Raw genomic sequence first — 22,185 nt, forward strand, 5'->3', positions numbered from 1 at the left:
ACTATCTCTCTGACTCATTTGTGTCTTCAACTTCCAATTGTGGCCTCTTGTTTCTGTGTCCCCTCCCTGGAACATCCTGTCTTTGTCCACCTTGTCTATTCCACGCAGTATTTTATATGTCGTTATCATGTCTCCCCTGACCCTCCTGTCCTCCAGTGTCGTCAGGCCGATTTCCCTTAATCTTTCTTCATAGGACATTCCCCTTAGCTCTGGAACTAACCTTGTCACAAACCTTTGTACTTTCTCTAGTTTCTTGACGTGCTTTATAAGTGCGGGTTCCAAACAGGTGCTGCATATTCCAGTATGGGCCTGACATACACGGTGTACAGTGTCTTGAATGATTCCTTACTAAGGTATCGGAATGCTGTTCTCAGGTTTGCCAGGCGCCCATATGCTGCAGCAGTTATCTGATTGATGTGTGCTTCCGGAGACATGCTCGGTGTTATACTCACCCCAAGATCTTTCTCCTTGAGTGAGGTTTGCAGTCTTTGGCCACCTAGCCTATACTCTGTCTGTGGTCTTCTGTGCCCTTCCCCTATCTTCATGACTTTGCATTTGGCAGGATTAAATTCGAGAAGCCATTTGCTGGACCAGGTGTCCAGTCTGTCCAGGTCTCTTTGAAGTCCTGCCTAGTCCTCATCAGATTTAATTCTCCTCATTAACTTCACATCATCTGCAAACAGGGACACTTCTGAGTCTAACCCTTCTGTCATGTCATTCACATATACCAAAAATAGCACTGGTCCTAGGACCGACCCCTGTGGGACCCCGCTCGTCACAGGTGCCCACTGTGATACATCCTTACGTACCATGACTCGTTGTTGCCTCCCTGTCAGGTATTCTCTGATCCATTGCAGTGCCCTTCCTGTTATATGACCTGATGCTCTAGCTTCTGCACTAATCTCTTGTGAGGAACTGTGTCAAAGGCCTTCTTGCAGTCCAAGAAGATGCAATCAACCCACCCCTCTCTCTCGTGTCTTACTTCTGTTATTTTATCATAAAACTCCAGAAGGTTTGTGACACAGGATTTGCCTTCCGTGAATCCGTGCTGGTTGGCATTTATACTCTTGTTCCGTTCCAGGTGCTCCACCACTCTCCTCCTGATAATCTTCTCCATAATTTTGCATACTATACACGTCAATGACACAGGTCTATAGTTTAGTGCCTCTTTTCTGTCTCCTTTTTTAAAAATGGGAACTACATTTGCCGTCTTCCATACCTCAGGCAGTTGCCCAGTTTCCAGGGACATGTTGAAGATTGTGGTAAGTGGCACGCACAACATATCTGCTCCCTCTCTAAGGACCCACGGGGAGATGTTGTCCTGTCCCATTGCCTTTGAGGTATCGATGTCCCTTAGCAGTTTCTTCACCTCCTCCTCATCTGTATGTATGTCGTCCAACACTTGTTGGTGTATTCCTTGCTGGTGTCCCCATCTGGTCTGTCCCCCCAGAGTCCTTCCTGTCTCTACTGTAAATACTTCCTTAAATCTCGTGTTGAGCTCCTCACATACCTCTTGATCGTTTCTTGTGAGTTCTCCACCTTCTTTCCTCAGCCTTATCACCTGGTCCTTGACTGTTGTCTTCCTCCTAATGTGGCTGTGTGTGTGTGTGTGTGTGTGTGTGTGTGTGTGTGTGTGTGTGTGTGTGTGTGTGTGTGTGTGTGTGTGTGTGTGTGTGTGTGTGTGTGTGTGTGTGTGTGTGTGTGTGTGTGTGTGTGTACAGTGGCCGCAAAAAAAATCTATGTTTTCAACACAAAAAAAAATCTATACACTAGATTTTGGTGTATACATTTCACTTGAATTTCTGCCATCACTGTCTTGCCGGAATAGTGTAAAGCACCCTTCTGGCAAGACAGTGATGGAGTGAATGATGGTGAAAGTTTTTCTTTTTCGGGCCACCCTGCCTTGGTGGGAATCGGCCAGTGTGATAATAAAATAAAAATTCTGCCATAAGAAAAGTGGGCAGAGCTTGTGACAGCTTAGTGTAATGGAGCCCCTCTTGCTCCAACGTTCCCCACCACCCCATGCCTCAGTGCTCTTCCAGAGCTCGATGAAGGAGGATTGTTACATTGTTACTTGTTGCCCATTTTTTCACTCAACCCTGAATTTGCCATGCTATATCTGTGCTCCAAGTGGTCAAAATGGGTCGAACTAAGCTTTCAATTGTAGAGAAGACTTGTGCACTCACCCTATTAGAGCAAGGCATGTCTGTGATATGCATAGCCGCAGACCTGAAGGTAACTAGGATGGCAATTTACAACCTCAGGGGAGCAACTGCCTCACTCCCACCTGGTACTGTACCACCTAGGAAAGTGGGGTCTGGGGTCCCCAAAAAGATACAGACAAGCTCGTGAAAAGGGATGTGTTATCAGATCCTGCCATAACAGGCACAGACCTAAAGAAAAAGCATCCTGCACTCCTGAAAGACGTTGCAGTGTGAACCATTCAACACGGACTGCAAAAGGACCTGAAAATGCCTGCTCGACGTGCTGCCAAGAAGTGCATGCTAACTGAAGCCGTGAAGAAGAAACAGCTTCAGTTCTGCAAGAAGTACAAGGATTGGACCTCAGACCAGTGGCAGAAGGTAATGCTCAGCAACAAGAGTATCTACAGGGTCGTCAGGAGCGACTCTCAGACCGTCCCTCGTCCCATTGGTGTGTCCCATTTTGACATGCGTTATGCTGTGAAGACAGTAAAGCACCCTGACAGTGTTATGGTCTGGGGTGCTTTTAGTGGTTATAAGGGCAGAGGTGGACTGTATTTTCATCCTAAGAACATTATTATAAAGGGAAGTAATTATATCGAGGTATTAAGGGACCACATGCTGACATTTTTGAACGTTCACAAGTGTGATTTTTTGATTCATGATGGTGCCCCTGCCCATAAGTCAAAAGGGGTGAAAAAGTTTCTTGAGAACAATAATATCAGTGTTTTGGAGTGGCCAGGCAATTCCCCTGACCTAAATCTTATCGAGAATGCCTGGCACGTGATGAAAAATGAGACTGCAAAAGCTCGACCCACCAACATCACAGACCTGAAGGAGCCACTGAAGAAGCTTTGGATCAACATGGATGCCTCCTTCTTCTCCCCCTTTGCCACTTCGATGCCCAGGCAACTTCAGATGGTGATAAAGAACAATGATAACATGACCAAGTACTAGTTGGAAAATAAAAAGTGAAAATAAAATACTACATGTACATACATTAAGTTGCATTTTTCGTTTTATTGTCCAAAAATTGTTAAGGAATAGATTTTTTTGCGGCCACTGTACTCACCTAGTTGTAGTTGCAGGGGTTGAGTCATAGCTCCTGGCCCTGCCTCTTCACTGATTGCTACTTGGTCACTCTTCCTGCTCCATTAGCTTCATCATACTTCTTCTTAAAGCTATGTATGGATCCTGCCTCCACTACATCACTTCCCAGACTATTCCACTTCCTGACAACTTTGTGACTGAAGAAATACTTCCTAGCATCCCTGTGATTTATCTGAGTCTTTAACTTCCAACTGTGACCTCTTGTTGCAGTGTCCCATCTCTAGAACATCCTCTATCCACCTTGTCGATTCCTCTCAGTATTTTATGTCGTTATAATATCCCCCCTATCTCTCCTGTCCTCCAGCGTTGTCAGGTTGATTTCCCTTAACCTCTCCTCGGAGTGCATGCCCCTTAGCTCTGGGACTAGTCTTGTTGCAAACCTTTGCACGTTCTCTAGTTTCCTTATGTGCTTGGCTATGTGTGGGTTCCAAACTGGTACTGCATACTCAAACATAGGTCTAACGTACATGGTGTACAGGGCCCTGAACAATTCCTTATTGAGATGTCAGAATGCTGTTCTTAGGTTTGCTAGGCACCCATATGCTTCAGCAGTTATCTGGTTGATGTGCGTCTCAGGAGATGTGCCTGGTGTTATACTCACCCCAAGATCCTTTTCCTTGAGTGAGGTTTGTAGTCTCTGGCTCCCTAGACTGTACTCTGCCTGCTGTTTTCTTTGCCCTTCCCCAATCTTCATGACTTTGTACTTGGTGGGGTTGAACTCCAGGAGCCAGTTGCTGGACAAGGCCTGCAGCCTGTTCAAATCCCTTGGTCCTCATCTGATTGATTTCTTCTCATCAACTTCACGTCATCTGCAAACAGGGATACTTCTGACTCTCTTTCTTCCATCATGTTGTTCACATATACCAGAAACAGCACCAGGCCTAGGACTGACCCCTGTGTAACCCCACTCATCATAGGTGCCCACTCTGACACCTTGCCATGTACCATGACTCGCTGTTCTATTCCTGACAGGTATTCCCTGATCCATTGCAGTGCCTTCCCTGTTATCCCTGCCTGGTCCTCCAGCTTTTGCACTAATTTTTTGTGTGGAACTGTTTCAAATGCCTTCTTACAGTCCAAGAAAATGCAATCTACCCAACTCTCTCTCTTTTGTCTTACTGCTGCCACCCTGTCATAGAACTCCAGTAGGTTAGTGGCACAGGATATGCCATCCCTGAAACTGTGCTGGCTGTCATTGATAAACTCATTCCTTTCTAGGTGCTCCACCACTCTTCTCCATGTGTGTATGGTAGGGGGCACCAGGGTCTCTTGGCAAAACTGCAAGCACTGGGAACTGCAGGCTCTACACTATGCTGCCTCAGTAATTACCTTCATGGTAGATCTCTAATGGTAGTTCTCAATGTAACAGAATCAGCAAGACATCCTACTGGGGCAAGTGTTTCACAGGGAAGTGTGCTCGGGCCATTGTTATGGAATGTCTACTTCAATGACCTTCATCTCATCCCAGAATCCCATGCATATGCAGACAACTGTACTCTGACATTACTTATCCAAGAGAAGAAATGCCAGCTGCTGTAAGCTACATCAATCACTAGCTGAGCTGTATCAGCTTGGGGAAACCGATGGCAGGTAACATTTGCACCTGAGAAAACAGAAATGATGATGGTCTCTAGGCACCATGATGGTAATGCCAGAGCAGTAGTAAGTATGAATGGGAGAGTGTTGGTATTCGGGGGAAGAAGTTGATATCCTTGGGGTGAAATCTGACTCCAAACTAACCATGAAGAACCAAGTTGTAAATCTTGCAATAAGGCAGCCAGGAAGCTTATAGAACTTTGATGTATCTCGTATTTGCTTGACAGAAGGGGCTGCAAGATTCTGTATGTGGCACAAGTACGCTCACACCTTGAGTATGCTCCACTTTTTTGGTTTGCCTGCCCCCCATCTCATCTGCAACTGCTTGACCAAGTAGAGAACAGAGCAAGATGCCTCATCTCTCACCTGGACCCATCCTGGATAGATCTGTCATTTCAGCAGAGCCTTCAACACAGGAGGGATGTGGGCGGCCTTACTGTTATGTACAAGGCCAAAATTGTCAAAGTACCACACTTGGATCCACTTCGAGGACAGCGAGAAGAAAGCTTCTATACTACAAGACGGGCAGAAAGCAGAAACTTCACTCTGGCTGTACCATTTGCCAGAATATCTCTTCATCTGAGATCATTCATCCCAGGATGACTCAAGTCTGGAACACATTCGTACAGCATAATGGTATCAACGAGATAAAGTCAGTTGATCAAATGAAAATGTTGGCCCACAGATGGCTCCAACTTCATTCTGTTCCCTACTTGTATGTTACATAACAACAAAAATGCTTTCAAATGAACTGATGTAGGTAACAGCTCTTAGCTTGTCAATAAAGTTAAGAATCCTTATGTTGTCAATAAGGTTAGGGATCCTTAACCTTGCCTTGTCAAACTCTGAGTAGAAAAAAAAGACAGAGAGAGAGGAGGGGGGAAGGTAATTATAAAGTGTTCTGAAAATGAGAAACAGTTTCAAGGAAAGATAAGTAAGATGAGAAAGCCTGGAAAGCAAAGGGGGTGACAGTTGTGCAATGTTAGCTGGAGAGGTGGAGGTAATGTAGGCTATTATTATTATAATTATTATTACAACAGTATTACTATTATCATTAGAGAGAAGTGCTAAACTCCTATGGGTCATGCTGCACTTGAGGAATGGGAGGTAATCATGTTTGATCCAATGAGGGGTAGAATTGGTTCAATTCCTTAGATTAAGAGCCCCTCAATGGCATCTAGGCACCTCTCTTGAGGAAGCTATTGTGGAGATCGAAAAAAATATTTTGAATAGTTAAAAGTGTATGATGGAAGGGAGGTAGTGAGTCCATACACTCAACAGGAAATAAGCAAAATCCATTAGGAGGAAAAAGGAGCTAGAGAAGAGTACTGATGAAGTGGGTTAGGCAGTGGAAAAGCTGACAAAGGGGTAAGGCAATGAGGATAGATGGCAAGAAGACTAAAATACTGAAAAGAGGTGAGGATATATTTTTGGACTGGATGTGTATTTGTTTAATATATCAGTATGGATGAAAGAAGGGAAGGTACCTAGAGACTGGCAGAGAGCACACACAGCTCCACCACAAATGAGTATTATAGCTTATATGAGAGAGAGAGAAGGTACTGTAGCTGGATTGTTGAGGAGTTTCTATAAAAGAATTTTATCAATGAATGCAAGAAGAGGATGGTGTAATTAATTAATTACTGTAATTACACAGTGAAACTTGCCATATCAAAAAATTTAAGCATACAAAAAGTCTAACAGAATGTAAATAAATTGCAAGGCATATTACAAATGGCACTATATCAACACATTAACAAATAGTGACTGGCCTACAATTTTAGTTCACTGACCTGTACATAAATTCTTCTGGACCAACAATAATGGAGCCAACTGGAGTGCCAAGCCCCTTGCTAAAACATATAGAAGCAGTATCACAACCTTGTAGGATACGAGCAGCACTCTCCCCACTGGCAACAACAGCATTCATCAAACGTGCTCCATCCATGTGCAAGGGAATCCCCACAGATTTTGCGATACTGCCAACCTGTAGATGAAAAATACAGTAACACTGAACGCTGGCCAATGGGGTTGCTACAGAGACGTAACAACCCCATTGGCCAGCATTCAGTGGTTCAAACAGTTGCATCACCCAGTCACAGTAATGACTGATATCCTCATGTTTGAGATGAAGGGAAGGAGCTACACTGCTGAGGACCCATTATTGTTATCCTCTGTTGGAAGTGAAAACTACAATAATAATAATGATTATCTTGATTTTTAAATATATATACCACCAAATAACAAAACACTGGAACATAACATACTAAAAACAATAACTAGATGTACATCACAGATGATGAGATAATGTGATTCGAATATAAACACACTATGCAGATACAGCATGTTATCCACACCTTAAAAAATGAAGATAAAATACAAAAATATCAAAGACATGCTATAAAGAATGGGGGTCCAAATTCCTTCAACATTGGTAATGGAGAAAAAAATATGGACAGCAGAAGCTCTATCCAATCCAATCATTACTGTTCAGTTAATGGAAGGAAAACAGTGAAAAGGTTAACAGCTTAATAATCTCCCATGAACAAATCCACATCACGAATTCACCCAATGCTTTACCAGTAACAGGAAAACATCAGGGTGAAGAATCCATGAGTAAAATAAAAAAAGGTCTTAGAACAGGTAATCTGCTAAGGTGCACAACTCTCCTAGAATACAAGAATGTCGAGGGTGAATGTATCACATCTTGGAAGTCAACATATTCTACAGTAGCATGAGGAACAACTTCAACATACAGGAACCTGGGTATAGCAGTAGAGTAAATTGTGGTTTCTTAGAACAGATCACTAAGGGTTGGTTCCTCAAAAAAAAAGGTCATCTCAGAGGATCATCATGAAGCGAATACCCATTAGCTCTTTTTGAGTTTACCTGCATAATAACATGATGCAAACACCAGCCCACTGATTACAGAGTGGCTCCACAATTCATGAAAAACCCTTCTTACTTAAATTAATATTACTATCTGATTAGAACAATATTTAAAGAGTATGGCCATTCTTCACTTATGGGCTTACTTTACATGGTGAAACTAATTTTTCAATTCTGCACTGATTTTTGATAAATATTCATTTCCATATGGGGCAAGATTTACATTTTTCCTAAAAATTGCTCAAGAAATATGGAAGTTTTGTTTATGGTTTCTAGAAATGATAAAAGAAATACCACACAAATACTTTCATGTCCTTTTTCATTTTTGCAAGGTTTTCAGTAACGAAGAACAAAAAAGGCACAATACCATGACTGGAACAATGCACAAATAACCCATACATAAAAGAGAGAAGTTCATGACGATGTTTCAGTCAAACTAACACACGAAGGTAAGGGAGCCAGTATATGTAGGAGAGGAGGATGGATGGGAGAAAGAGGAAGGAAGGAAGGAAGTGGAGAAGTAGTGGTAAAGTGATAGAGGAAATTTCCTCTACCTCTCCACTTCCTTTCTTCCTATCCTTGCCCCATTCCTGTCCTCCTCTCATATATATATATGATGTGTTAGTGTGACTTGTAAACAGTCCAAGTCAGACCAAAACATTATCATAAACTTCAGCAACATAATCTCACAAATGTGGGTCTCACTGTATTTACTAGGTACATGTATATGTACAGTAAAATAAAATTGCCAAAAACCATGGAAGGCCTAATTTAATATTATATACACAGTACACTGCACTATACTGTATACAGGAGGGCCCCACTTGTACAGCAGGTTAAGTTCCAGACAACCAATGTAAAGCAAAAATCTCTGTAAAGTTAAACCTAACTTTTTTTCACTTTCAAATGCATCTAAGAGCCTAATAGCACATTTACACTATCACATATTAAGTGAGCAATAGAGCTAGGCCTAAAATATGCATATACAGTACACATATTACTTTAAGCGAGTGGTGAATATATTTATTGTAGGAAGTCTGAATAAAAGAAGATAGGGTATAGTAATTTAAAACCTCTGCATTAGCAAAATGCTGTAAAGCAAAGCATTGTAAGGCAGGGCCCTCCTGTATATGAAATATCTATTTTCATTTTAAATTTTAATCATGAATTGCAATAAATGACCAGAGACATCTTCATATTTACCTGATCAATCCATAGGCTGGGCAAAATCTTTCCACCACACACATTTTGAGTATTTTCAATGCAAATGAGTGTAGTTCTAGGACAGTGAACATCTTCAATTCGCAATCTTAGTGTTATCTCATTAACATCAAATGTCCCATCTGGTCGTGTGGGGATGATGTGAGGCTGTATACCACCAAGCTGTAGAAAAATTACACATGATTATAACTCTTATTATAAGCTGGCAACTTATTTTTCCAATTATTACAATAAATTTTTAATATTCACCAGGAGTATGTTAATACTGTATGAGAATTTGTAAATAACCCCTATCACTATTGGTGTGCTTAAACACAAGTTTGCACAGTTCAATTTATAGGCTGAGAACTGTTATCTTAGCTCCTTTCGAAGCAAAGACTTCTCTAAGGTATACCATCACTTTCAAGGGTATCACACACAACAGTTGATTAACTCCAGGGTACCTACTGTATATACAGTGGACCCCCGGATTTCATCCGGTGCAGAAATCATACAATTCGGATTTTGACCATTTTTTTCGGTGAAATTTTACCCCGAGTTTCGTACATCCGCGTGGAAACTGACCATACCAGAAGTGTCCGCCTGGGCTGCTCATACAGTGGACCCCTGAATTACAAACGCATCGCGTTACGTTAAATCCGCCATACGAAGCATTTGAACGCAAAAATTTTGCCTAGCCTCACGATAAAAAACTCGCCTTACGTGATTCGTCCGGGATGCGTCCCATGTGTGACCTCAGCGCCAGTGTTTACAAGCCAGCCAGTGCAGTCGCATCTACGCATACATTCGGTACATTTCACATTATCCCAGTGTTTTTAGTGCTTGTAACTGCAAAATAAGTCACCATGGACCCCAAGAAAGCTTCTAGTGCCATCCCTGTGGTAAAAAGGGCGAGAATTAGTATGGAACTGAAAAAAGAGATTAAGGAAATGTGTGCAAAGTGGGTTGAACTGCAAACCTTTATGGATGAAAATCACCCTGACACAGCTACTGCAAGCCGTGTTGGCAACCCGTACAATGACAATGTTATGGCCCATTTTAGGAAAGTCTTAAAGGAACAAGAGATACAGAGCTCAATGGACAGATTTGTTGTGCGACAGAGGTCCAGTGACTCTCAAGCTGGTCCTAGTGGCATTAAAAGAAGAAAGGAAGTAACCCTGGAAAAGGACTTGCTACCTCAAGTCCTAATGGAAGGGGATTCCCCTTCTAAACAATAACTTCCACACTCTTCCCTCCTCCCATCCTGTCAATCATCACCAGATCTTCAATAAGGTAAGTGTTATGTATTCAATTCTTAGTAGAGTAGTAATTGTGCATGTCTTCTTCAGTTTGTGTATATTAAAATTAATATTTCATGTGGTAAAATTTTTTTTTTCATACTTTGGGGTGTCAGGAACGGATTAATTTGATTTCCATTATTTCTTATGGAGAAAATTAATTCGGCTAACGATAATTTCGGCTTATGATGAGCTCTCAGGAACAGATTAATATCGTCAGGTGGGGCTCCACTGTACTTTTGTGACTCACTCTTAGGCACATTAAGTGTCTTATTTTACATTAATATAGACCTTGTCATTAATCCATCTAGGATATTTTCTTCAAAATTATATAAGAAACACGTTACATAGTATATAAACATGCCTTTGTTACTCGTTCACTAAGAGTGGCCCTCTAACCTTAACACCATAGTAATAATACTACAGGTCGGCCATCACCAATTCGGCATCACTGGGACCTATAGTGTGCCGGATTAGTGAGTTTGCTGAATCACAGAGTGGTTAGGTTAGAATACACTTAATTAACCTATCAATAGAGACTCTTTCTGCTACATCTTCCTCATTTTCATCACTGCTTTCTCCTCCACTGGCTTGCTCCTGTGGATTTATAACCATCTGCACAATTTCCAACTCAGTATAATGATGAAATTTGAGTCAGTATAATGATGAAATTTGAGTCAGTATAATGATGAAATTTTAAATTATGCTAGCCAAAATTAGTGCCGGATTACTGATGGAACAGGATAACTGATTGTTGGATTAGTGATGGCCAACCTGTAATACGTAATAATAATCACTCTTGGGCACATTAAATGTCTACGTTGATATAGACATTTTCATTAATCCATCTATGATATTTTCTTCAAAATTATGTAAGAAACATATTACATAGCATATAAACATGCAATGTTTATATGCTATGTATCTTCTTTCTTTTAACACACCCGCTGTATCCCACTGAGGCGGGGTGGCCCAAAAGGAAAAATGAAAGTTTCTCCTTTTACATTTAGTAATACATACAGGAGAAGGAGTTACTAGCCCCTTGCTCCTGGCATTTTAGTCACCTCTTACAACTCGCATGGCTTACACAGGAAGAATTCTGATCCACTTTCCCATGGAGGTAAGAGGAAATAGACAAGAAGAAGAACTAGAAAGAAAACAGAAGAAAACCCAGAGGGGTGTGTATATATGTGCTTGTACATGTATGTGTAGTGTGACCTAAGTGTAAGTAGAAGTAGCAAGACATACCTGAAATCTTGCAAGTTCATGAAACAGAAAAAAAGGACACCAGTAATCCTACCATCATGTAAAACAATTACAGGCTTTCGTTTTACACTCACTTGGCAGGACGGTAGTACCTCCCTGGGTGGTTGCTGTCTACCAACCTACTACCTAGTGATACATAGTTGTACAAGGTAATTTTAATAGTTGGGTGTACATGTCAAAAGCTTCTTGTATGCAGAGCATTATGGGCAGGCTTAAAATAAACTTAAGATTATCTAAGCTAAAACAGATTTAATGGTAACAGTTACAGTAAAACGGAAGCCTGTAATTGTTTTACACGATGGTAGGATTGCTGGTGTCTTTTTTTTTCTGTCTCATACACATGCAAGATTTTAGGTACATCTTGCTACTTCTACTTACACTTAAGTCACACTACACATACATGTACAAGCATATATATACGCACCTCTCTGGGTTTTCTTCTATTTTCTTTCTAGTTCTTGTTCTTGTTTATTTCCTCTTACCTCCATGGGAAAGTGGAACAGAATTCTTCCTCCGTAAGCCATGCGTGTTGTAAGAGGTGACTAAAATGCCAGGAGCAAGGGGCTAGTAACCCCTTCTCCTGTATATATTACTAAATGTAAAAGGAGAAACTTTTGTTTTCCTTTTTGGGATACGGCCGGTGTGTTGAAAGAAGAAAGAAGTTACAGTAAACAATTTACAATATCAAGTACAACTGAGTATTTTAAACAATGAAATTTGAACATTTCAATTCTGAAGCATTATAGTTTTACAATTTTGTAACATTACAGTGAATAATATAACAAAATGATCAATTTACTATATGTAGTCGTACAATTTATTAATCAGATCTAATCAAATCAAATCAATGCTCTGTAGTGCAGTAAGTTCATATGGTCATTAGATGAGTTACAGTGCATTCAAGAGAATGGATTATTCTATTAGGTAATGCTATAAAAACATAGTTTGATAAGGTTTCTCTAATTAATTATACAACTGGGTTATACATTTATAAAATATAAATTATTCAATATTTGCATTAGATTAGGTATGAGAATTTATTGATCTCTGAGCATATATTTATGGGGTCCTAAGGCTAGGGGAATAACACAGTGAGTAATGATATTTTGAGGCAGTAGAAAGTGATTTGTTAACTATGTAGGTAAAGTTAAATTAAGTACTGTGTATTTAGTTTTGGGTGAGTAGGTGAGTTTTAAGAAGAGTCTTGAATTGATATACAGACAGTGTTTCTTTGGTAATCACCCAAATTTTTTGGGCCTTTTATGTGTATTGAGTTTTACATAGTGTGAGATGGACACAGGGAACATCAATGAGGGATCCGTGTCTTGTGTTATGGTCGTGTGTTCTGTTAAGGTTGGTAAGGAGAAGTTTGAGGGGAGGGTTTATATCTGAGTTTAGTGTTCTATGTATGTAGTAGGCACAATAATAAGTATAGATGTTTTGTACGGTGAGTAAGTTTAGACTTTTGAATATTGGTGGGGTGTGCTGTCTGGAGTGGGAATTTGTTATCATTCTGACTGCAGCCTTTTGCTGGGTAATTAATGGTCTGAGATGATTTATTGTTGTTGAGCCCCATGCACAGATTCCATAGGTGAGATAGGGGTAAATAACTGAGTGATATAGGGCAGGGAGAGCTGATTGTGGAACATAGTACCGTATCTTCGATAGTATGCCTACGGTTCCGTTTATCATTATGTTAAGGGGAACGTTTGTAGCTGTTCCCAAACTGAATGAAATAGGTTTTGTCAATATTGAGAGTAAGCTTGTTAATCATCATCCAGGTAGATATTTTCTGTAATTCAGAATTTACAGTATTGGCTAGTATGACTGGGCTTGGGTGAGAGAAGACATATGTAGTGTCATCTGCAAATAGTATGAGTTTGAGTAGTTGAGATGCATTTGGTAGGTCGTTTATGTAAATGAGAAAGAGAAGAGGGCCAAGGACACTTCCCTGTGGGACACCAACTGTAACTGGTTGTGTGGAAGAGTTAGCTCCATTTGTGTACACATATTGGCTTCTGTTGCTAAGGTATGACTTTAGGCAGCTGAGGGAGTGCCCTCTTATACCACAATGTGATAATTTTATGTGCAACAAATCATGGTCAATTGCATCAAAAGCTTTATGTAGATCAATGAAGATTCCCAATGGGACTTTTTTTTTCTTGAGTGTAGTGTATATTAGCTCTAGCATGTGCATAATAGCATCATTCGTGCTTTTATTAGGCCTGAACCCAAACAGACAGGGGTTGAGTATGTTGTGGGAGATGAGGTAGGAACAGATCTGCCTATGAATTAATTTTTCAAAGACTTTAGAGAGAAGGGGTAAGTCAGACATTGGCCTATAGTTATTCAGGTCTGTTTGATTTCATCCTTTATGTATTGGGGTGACCCTCACTATTTTGAGAATTGAGGGGAAGTTAAAAGATTCGATGGATTTGTTAAAGAGTGTTGCAATAATTGGTGACAGCACTTGAGAAGCTTTTTTGTATATAAAGGGTGGTAAGTTATTTAAATTCTAGGTAGTAGGTTGGTAGACAGCAACCGCCCAGGGAGGTACTACCATCCTGCCAAGTGAGTGTAAAACTGAAGCCTGTAATTGTTTTACATGATGGTAGGATTGCTGGTGTCTTTTTCTTTTTCTGTCTCATACACATGCAAGATTTCAGGTATGTCTTGCTACTTCTACTTACACTTAGGTCACACTACACATACATGTACAAGCATATATATACACACACCCTTTTGGGTTTTCTTCTATTTTCTTTCTAGTTCTTGTTCTTGTTTATTTCCTCTTACCTCCATGGGAAAGTGGAACAGAATTCTTCCTCCATAAGCCATGCGTGTTGTAAGAGGCGACTAAAATGCCGGGAGCAAGAGGCTAGTAACCCCTTCTCCTGTATATACAGTGGACCCCCGCATAACGATCACCTCCGAATGCAACCAATTATGTACGTGTATGTTTGGGGGTCTGAAATGGACTAATCTACTTCACAATATTCCTTATGGGAACAAAATCGGTCAGTACTGGCACCTGAACATACTTCTGGAGTGAAATAATATCGTTAACCGGGGGTCCACTGTATTACTAAATGTAAAAGGAGAAACTTTTGTTTTTCCTTTTGGGCCACCCTGCCTCGGTGGGATACGGCTGGTGTGTTGAAAGAAGAAAGAAGTTATTTAAATCTCCTGCCTTGTTCTTTAGTGTGTTGATAATAAGCGAGACTTCTGTTGGGTTGTTCGGAGCTAGGAATAGTGTGTTCAGGTAGGTGCCAGTGAGGTAGTTGTTAGGTGGGGTGTTTGAGCTTGGGATTTTGCTTGCCAGGTTTTTTCCTAAGGTGGAGAAAACACTGAGTCTGTTTGCTGTTTCAGTCGGTGGGAGTAGGGGTTCATCTGGTTTTGTTAGTTTGATTCTGTTTCCTGATAACTTTTTAGTTCCTAGAATTTCAAATAGGGTTTTCCAGGTCTTTTTCATATCACCTTTTAAGTTAAGGAATCTGTTCTCATAATAAAATTTTTTTGCCCTTCTTATCAGGCTGGTTAGGATTGACAAGTAACGTTTTGTTTGGTCTCTGGTTATTTGGCCCATTCTGTACTGTTTTTTATATAGGTGCTTTATATTTATGGATCTGAGGATGCTGGGTATTAGCCAGGGACTGTTCCATCTCTTAGCTGTGATCTGTTTAGTTTTTTTAGGGCAATGCATGTTATAGAGGTGTTGAGTCTTTTTTAGAAAATTATTAATACAGTGGCCCCCCGCTTTTCGTAGTTCCCGGCAATCGTAAAATTCGCCAATCATAGGGGTATTTTCGTATAAACATAGACTTGCTTTTCATAGGTTGACTTGCGAGTCGTAGTTCATCCGGGATGCGTACGCACGGCGTGAGCCAGGGCAGCAGCCAGTCTGGCATTGTTTACCAGTGAGCAAAGGTCCCCTCACGTGCTCCAGCGAAATATTTTATAATATTCCTTTTATTTTAGTGCTTGCAAGTACTAAATAAGCTACTATGGCTCCAAAGAAAGCTCCTAGTGCCAAGCCTGTGGTAAAGAAGGTGAGAAATACGATTGAATTTAAGAAAACCATCATTGAACAATATGAAAGTGGTACAAGTGTGGCCGAACTGTCCAGGATGTATAAGAAACCCTACACAACCTTATGTTCCATAGTGGCCAAGAAAAATGAAATAAAGGATACTGTTGTTGCAAAGGGAGTAACTATGCTGACAAAAATGAGATCACCAGTACTGGAAGAGGTTGATAAGTTATTATTGGTATGGATAAATGAGAAACAATTAGCAGGAGATACTCTTATGACTTCGTTTATTTGTGAAAAGGCTAGGCAGTTGCATGAAGATTTGGTAAAGAAATTGCCTGCAAATAGTGGTGAAGTGAGTGAATTTAAGGCTAGTAAAGGCTGGTTTGAGAGATTTAAGAACCGTACTGGCATACACTGTGTGGTAAGGCATGGTGAGGCTGCCAGTTCGGACCACAAGGCGGCTGAAAAATATGTGCATGAATTCCAGGAGTACATAAACAGTGAAGGACTGAAACCTGAACAAGTGTTCAATTGTGACGAAACAGGCCTCTTTTGGAAGAAAATGCCAAAGAGGACCTTCATTCACTCCATCACTGTCTTGCCAAAAGGGTGCTTTACACTACAGTTTTTAAATTGCAACATTAACACCCCTCCTTCAGAGTGCAGGCACTGTACTTCCCATCTCCAGGATTCAAGTCCGGCCTGCCGGTTTCCCTGAACCCCTTCATAAATGTTACTTTGCTCACACTCCAACAGCACGTCAAGTATTAAAAACCATTTGTCTCCATTCACTCCTATCAAACACACTCACGCATGCCTGCTGGAAGTCCAAGCCCCTCGCACACAAAACCTCCTTTACCCCCTCCCTCCAACATTTCCTAGGCTGACCCCTATCCCGCCTTCCTTCCACTACAGGCTGATACACTCTTGAAGTCATTCTGTTTCACTCCATTCTCTCTACATGTCCAAACCACCTCAACAACCCTTCCTCAGCCCTCTGGACAACAGTTTTGGTAATCCCGCACCTCCTCCTAACTTCCAAACTACGAATTCTCTGCATTATATTCACACCACACATTGCCCTCAGACATGACATCTCCACTGCCTCCAGCCTTCTCCTCGCTGCAACATTCATCACCCATGCTTCACACCCATATAAGAGCATTGGTAAAACTATACTCTCATACATTCCCCTCTTTGCCTCCAAGGACAAAGTTCTTTGTCTCCACAGACTCCTAAGTGCACCACTCACCCTTTTCCCCTCATCAATTCTATGATTCACCTCATCTTTCATAGACCCATCCGCTGACACGTCCACTCCCAAATATCTGAATACATTCACCTCCTCCATACTCTCTCCCTCCAATCTGATATCCAATCTTTCATCACCTAATCTTTTTGTTATCCTCATAACCTTACTCTTTCCTGTATTCATTTTTAATTTTCTTCTTTTGCATACCCTACCAAATTCATCCACCAATCTCTGCAACTTCTCTTCAGAATCTCCCAAGAGCACAGTGTCATCAGCAAAGAGCAACTGTGACAATTTCCACTTTATGTGTGATTCTTTATCTTTTAACTCCATGCCTCTTGCCAAGTCCCTCGCATTTACTTCTCTTACAACCCCATCTATAAATATATTAAACAACCACGGTGACATCACACATCCTTGTCTAAGGCCTACTTTTACTGGGAAATAATTTCCCTCTTTCCTACATACTCTAACTTGAGCCTCACTATCCTTGTAAAAACTCTTCACTGCTTTCAGTAACCTACCTCCTACACCATACACCTGCAACATCTGCCACATTGCCCCCCTATCCACCCTGTCATACGCCTTTTCCAAATCCATAAATGCCACAAAGACCTCTTTAGCCTTATCTAAATACTGTTCACTTATATGTTTCACTGTAAACACCTGGTCCACACACCCCCTACCTTTCCTAAAGCCTCTTTGTTCATCTGCTATCCTATTTTCCGTCTTACTCTTAATTCTTTCAATAATAACTCTACCATACACTTTACCAGGTATACTCAACAGACTTATCCCCCTATAATTTTTGCACTCTCTTTTGTCCCCTTTGTCTTTATACAAAGGAACTATGCATGCTCTCTGCCAATCCCTAGGTACCTTACCCTCTTCCATACATTTATTAAATAATTGCACCAACCACTCCAAAATTATATCCCCACCTGCTTTTAACATTTCTATCTTCCTCCCATCAATCCCAGCTGTCTTACCCCCTTTCATTTTACCTACTGCCTCACGAACTTCCCCCACACTCACAACTGGCTCTTCCTCACTCCTACAAGATGTTATTCCTCCTTGCCCTATACACGAAATCACAGCTTCCCTAACTTCATCAACATTTAACAATTCCTCAAAATATTCCCTCCATCTTCCCAATACCTCTAACTCTCCATTTAATAACTCTCCTCTCCTATTTTTAACTGACAAATCCATTTGTTCTCTAGGCCTCCTTAACTTGTTAATCTCACTCCAAAACTTTTTCTTATTTTCAACAAAATTTGTTGATAACATCTCACCCACTCTCTCATTTGCTCTCTTTTCACATTGCTTCACCACTCTCTTAACCTCTCTCTTTTTCTCCATATACTCTTCCCTCCTTGCATCACTTCTACTTTGTAAAAACTTCTCATATGCTAACTTTTTCTCCCTTACTACTCTCTTTACATCATCATTCCACCAATCGCTCCTCTTCCCTCCCGCACCCACTTTCCTGTAACCACAAACTTCTGCTGAACACTCTAACACTACATTTTTAAACCTACCCCATACCTCTTCGACCCCATTGCCTATGCTCTCATTAGCCCATCTATCCTCCAATAGCTGTTTATATCTTACCCTAACTGCCTCCTCTTTTAGTTTATAAACCTTCACCTCTCTCTTCCCTGATGCTTCTATTCTCCTTGTATCCCATCTACCTTTTACTCTCAGTGTAGCTACAACTAGAAAGTGATCTGATATATCTGTGGCCCCTCTATAAACATGTACATCCTGAAGTCTACTCAACAGTCTTTTATCTACCAATATATAATCCAACAAACTACTGTCATTTTGCCCTACATCATATCTTGTATACTTATTTATCCTCTTTTTCTTAAAATATGTATTACTTATAACTAAACCCCTTTCTATACAAATTTCAATCAAAGGGCTCCCATTATCATTTACACCTGGCACCCCAAACTTACCTACCACACCCTTTCTAAAAGTTTCTCCTACTTTAGCATTCAGGTCCCCTACCACAATTACTCTCTCACTTGGTTCAAAGGCTCCTATACATTCACTTAACATCTCCCAAAATCTCTCTCTCTCCTCTACATTCCTCTCTTCTCCAGATGCATACACGCTTATTATGACCCACTTTTCACATCCAACCTTTACTTTAATCCACATAATTCTTGAATTTACACATTCATATTCTCTTTTCTCCTTCCATAACTGATCCTTCAACATTACTGCTACCCCTTCCTTTGCTCTAACTCTCTCAGATATTCCAGATTTAATCCCATTTATTTCCCCCCACCGAAACTCCCCTACCCCCTTCAGCTTTGTTTCACTTAGGGCCAGGACATCCAACTTCTTTTCATTCATAACATCAGTAATCATCTGTTTCTTGTCATCCGCACTACATCCACGCACATTCAAGCATCCCAGTTTTATAAAGTTTTTCTTCTTCTCTTTTTTAGTAAATGTCTACAGGAGAAGGGGTTACTAGCCCATTGCTCCCAGCATTTTAGTTGCCTCATACGACACGCATGGCTTACAGAGGAAAGATTCTTTTCCACTTCCCATGGACAACAGAAGAAATAAAGAAGAACAAGAGCTATTTAAAAAAAGGAGAAAAACCTAGATGTATGTATATATTTATGCATGTGCGTGTCTGTGAAGTGTGACCAAAGTGTAAGTAGTAGTATCAAGATATCCCTGTTATGAAGAGTAAATTGTGTGTGTTTTGGAAATCTAATAGTAAGGCATGGGTCACGAGGGAAATTTTCGTCGAGTGGTTCAATGAAGTGTTTGGCCCTAGTGTGAAGGAGTATCTCCTGGAAAAGAAATTAGATCTCAAGTGCGTGCTAGTAATGGACAATGCACCTGCTCATCCTCCAAACTTGGATGACCTAATTTTCGATGAGTTTGGGTTCATCACAGTAAAGTTCTTGCCCCTGAATACCACTCCTCTCCTCCAACCCATGGACCAGCAGGTTATTGCAAACTTTAAAAAGCTCTACACAAAAGCAATGTTTCACAGGTGCTTGACTGTGACCACAGACACTCACTTGACCCTAAGGGAATTTTGGAGAGAACACTTCAGCATCCTCCACTGCATAACCCTTATAGGTATGGCTTCGGAGGGAGTGACTACCAGGACTTTGAACTCTGCCTGGAGAAAATTGTGGCCAGATTGTGTTGACAAGAGGGATTTTGAAGGATTTGGGACTGACCCTAATGAGCCTATGTCTGTTGTAAAATCACTTGTAGCACTGGGGAGTTCCATGGGGTTGGATGTGAGTTTGGAGGATGTGGAAGAATTGGTGGAAGACCACAATGAAGAGCTCACCACTGAGGAGCTGCAAGAGCTTCATCAGGAAGAGCAACACATCGCAGCTCAGAATCTTGCTGCAGAGGAGGAGGAAGCGAGATGGAAGGTGCCTTCTTCAGAAATTAAAGAGATTTTTACTATGTGGGGTAAGATGGAAAGCTTTATGGAGAAACATCACCCTAACAAGGTTGTTGCAAGCCAGGTTGGCAACATGTACAGTGACAAAGTCTTGGGCCATTTTAGGGAAGTGTTAAAGAGATGCCAGAAACAGAGCTCTCTCCACAGTTATTTTGTAAGACAGGACTCCAGTGACTCTCAAGGTGGTCCTAGTGGCATTAAGGAACAGAGAAGAGAAGCAATCCCAGAAAAGCAAATGGTACCTGAGGTGTTGATGGAAGGGGATTCCCCTTCCAAACTATAAACAATCCACTCTCTCTCCTCCTCCAGTCTCCCATACACTAAGAAGAATCTCCAATAAAGGTAAGTGTTATGCTGTTAATGTTTCATTCATCATTTCCCATTGTATTGTTTATGTACTACATGTGTATTTCATGTTAAAAATTTTTTTGTTTTAATACTTCTGGGTGTCAGGAATGGATTAATTGTATTTACATTATTTCTTATGGGGAAAATTGATTCGTAAATCGTAAATTTCATTTATAGTAACGGCTCCAGGAACGGATTAATTACGAACAACGAGGGACCACTGTACATTAGATTTCTGTATAGATTTCCAGCTCGGTTTGCCAGTCAGTGTTTGTCATTGCTGTTGTGAAGTTATCAATAGCTGTCTCATTATGAAGTCTGAAGGTAACTTTAGTAGTGTCTTGGGGTAATTTACCTAGAATGGTTATGAGAAAGGTAGGGTAGTGATCTGTGGTGTTGTCTGTGATTATGCCTGATTTTAAAGGGAATATGGTGTTGGTCCAGATGTGGTCTAATAAGGAACCACTAGTCTCCAAGATTCCTGTAGGTTTTGTTACTTTTGATAGCGGCAAGCAGTTGCTCATAGTGTGTGTGAATTCAGTTACTTGTAAGTCCTGGTCTTGCAGGAGATTTATATTGAACTCCCCTGTGAGTAGTAAGTGTTCTTTGTTCATGTATGCATCAGTTATCATGCTTCCTAGTTTTTCACTAAATTGGTTAATATTTGACTTATTTTCAACAAAATTTGTTGATAACATCTCACCCACTCTCTCATTTGCTCTCGTGGTGAAGCAATGTAAAAAGAGAGCAAATGAGAGAGTGGGTGAGATGTTATCAACAAATTTTGTTGAAAATAAGAAAAAGTTTTGGACTGAGATTAACAAGTTAAGGAAGCCTAGAGAACAAATGGATTTGTCAGTTAAAAATAGGAGAGGAGAGTTATTAAATGGAGAGTTAGAGGTATTGGGAAGATGGAGGGAATATTTTGAGGAATTGTTAAATGTTGATGAAGATAGGGAAGCTGTGATTTCGTGTATAAGGCAAGGAGGAATAACATCTTGTAGGAGTGAGGAAGAGCCAGTTGTGAGTGTGGGGGAAGTTCGTGAGGCAGTAGGTAAAATGAAAGGGGGTACGGCAGCCGGGATTGATGGGATAAAGATAGAAATGTTAAAAGCAGGTGGGGATATAGTTTTGGAGTGCTTGGTGCAATTATTTAATAAATGTATGGAAGAGGGTAAGGTACCTAGGGATTGGCAGAGAGCATGCATAGTTCCTTTGTATAAAGGCAAAGGGGACAAAAGAGAGTGCAAAAATTATAGGGGGATAAGTCTGTTGAGTGTACCTGGTAAAGTGTATGGTAGAGTTATTATTGAAAGAATTAAGAGTAAGACGGAGAATAGGATAGCAGATGAACAAGGAGGCTTTAGGAAAGGTAGGGGGTGTGTGGACCAGGTGTTTACAGTGAAACACATAAGTGAACAGTATTTAGATAAGGCTAAAGAGATCTTTGTGGCATTTATGGATTTGGAAAAGGCATATGACAGGGTGGATAGGGGGGCAATGTGGCAGATGTTGCAGGTGTATGGTGTAGGAGGTAG

At 40.7% G+C, this 22,185-nt stretch overlaps 1 protein-coding gene across 2 annotated transcripts in view; it reads right to left on the reverse strand.

Moving 5' to 3' along the window:
* The window catches only part of LOC128693670 (uncharacterized), a 117,376-nt gene that overhangs the window by 40,511 nt on the left and 54,680 nt on the right, over positions 1-22,185 (reverse strand). For both annotated transcript variants that reach the window (XM_070091232.1, XM_070091231.1), the window contains 2 exons: positions 9,000-9,179; positions 6,701-6,894 (listed from right to left, as the gene is read on the reverse strand). In XM_070091232.1, coding sequence (XP_069947333.1) covers positions 6,701-6,894; positions 9,000-9,179 — 374 coding nt within the window. The remainder of the gene's footprint in view (positions 1-6,700; positions 6,895-8,999; positions 9,180-22,185) is intronic.

This window comes from Cherax quadricarinatus, chromosome 34 (genome assembly GCF_038502225.1).
Source record: "Cherax quadricarinatus isolate ZL_2023a chromosome 34, ASM3850222v1, whole genome shotgun sequence".
Classification (NCBI taxonomy): Eukaryota; Metazoa; Arthropoda; class Malacostraca; order Decapoda; family Parastacidae; genus Cherax; species Cherax quadricarinatus.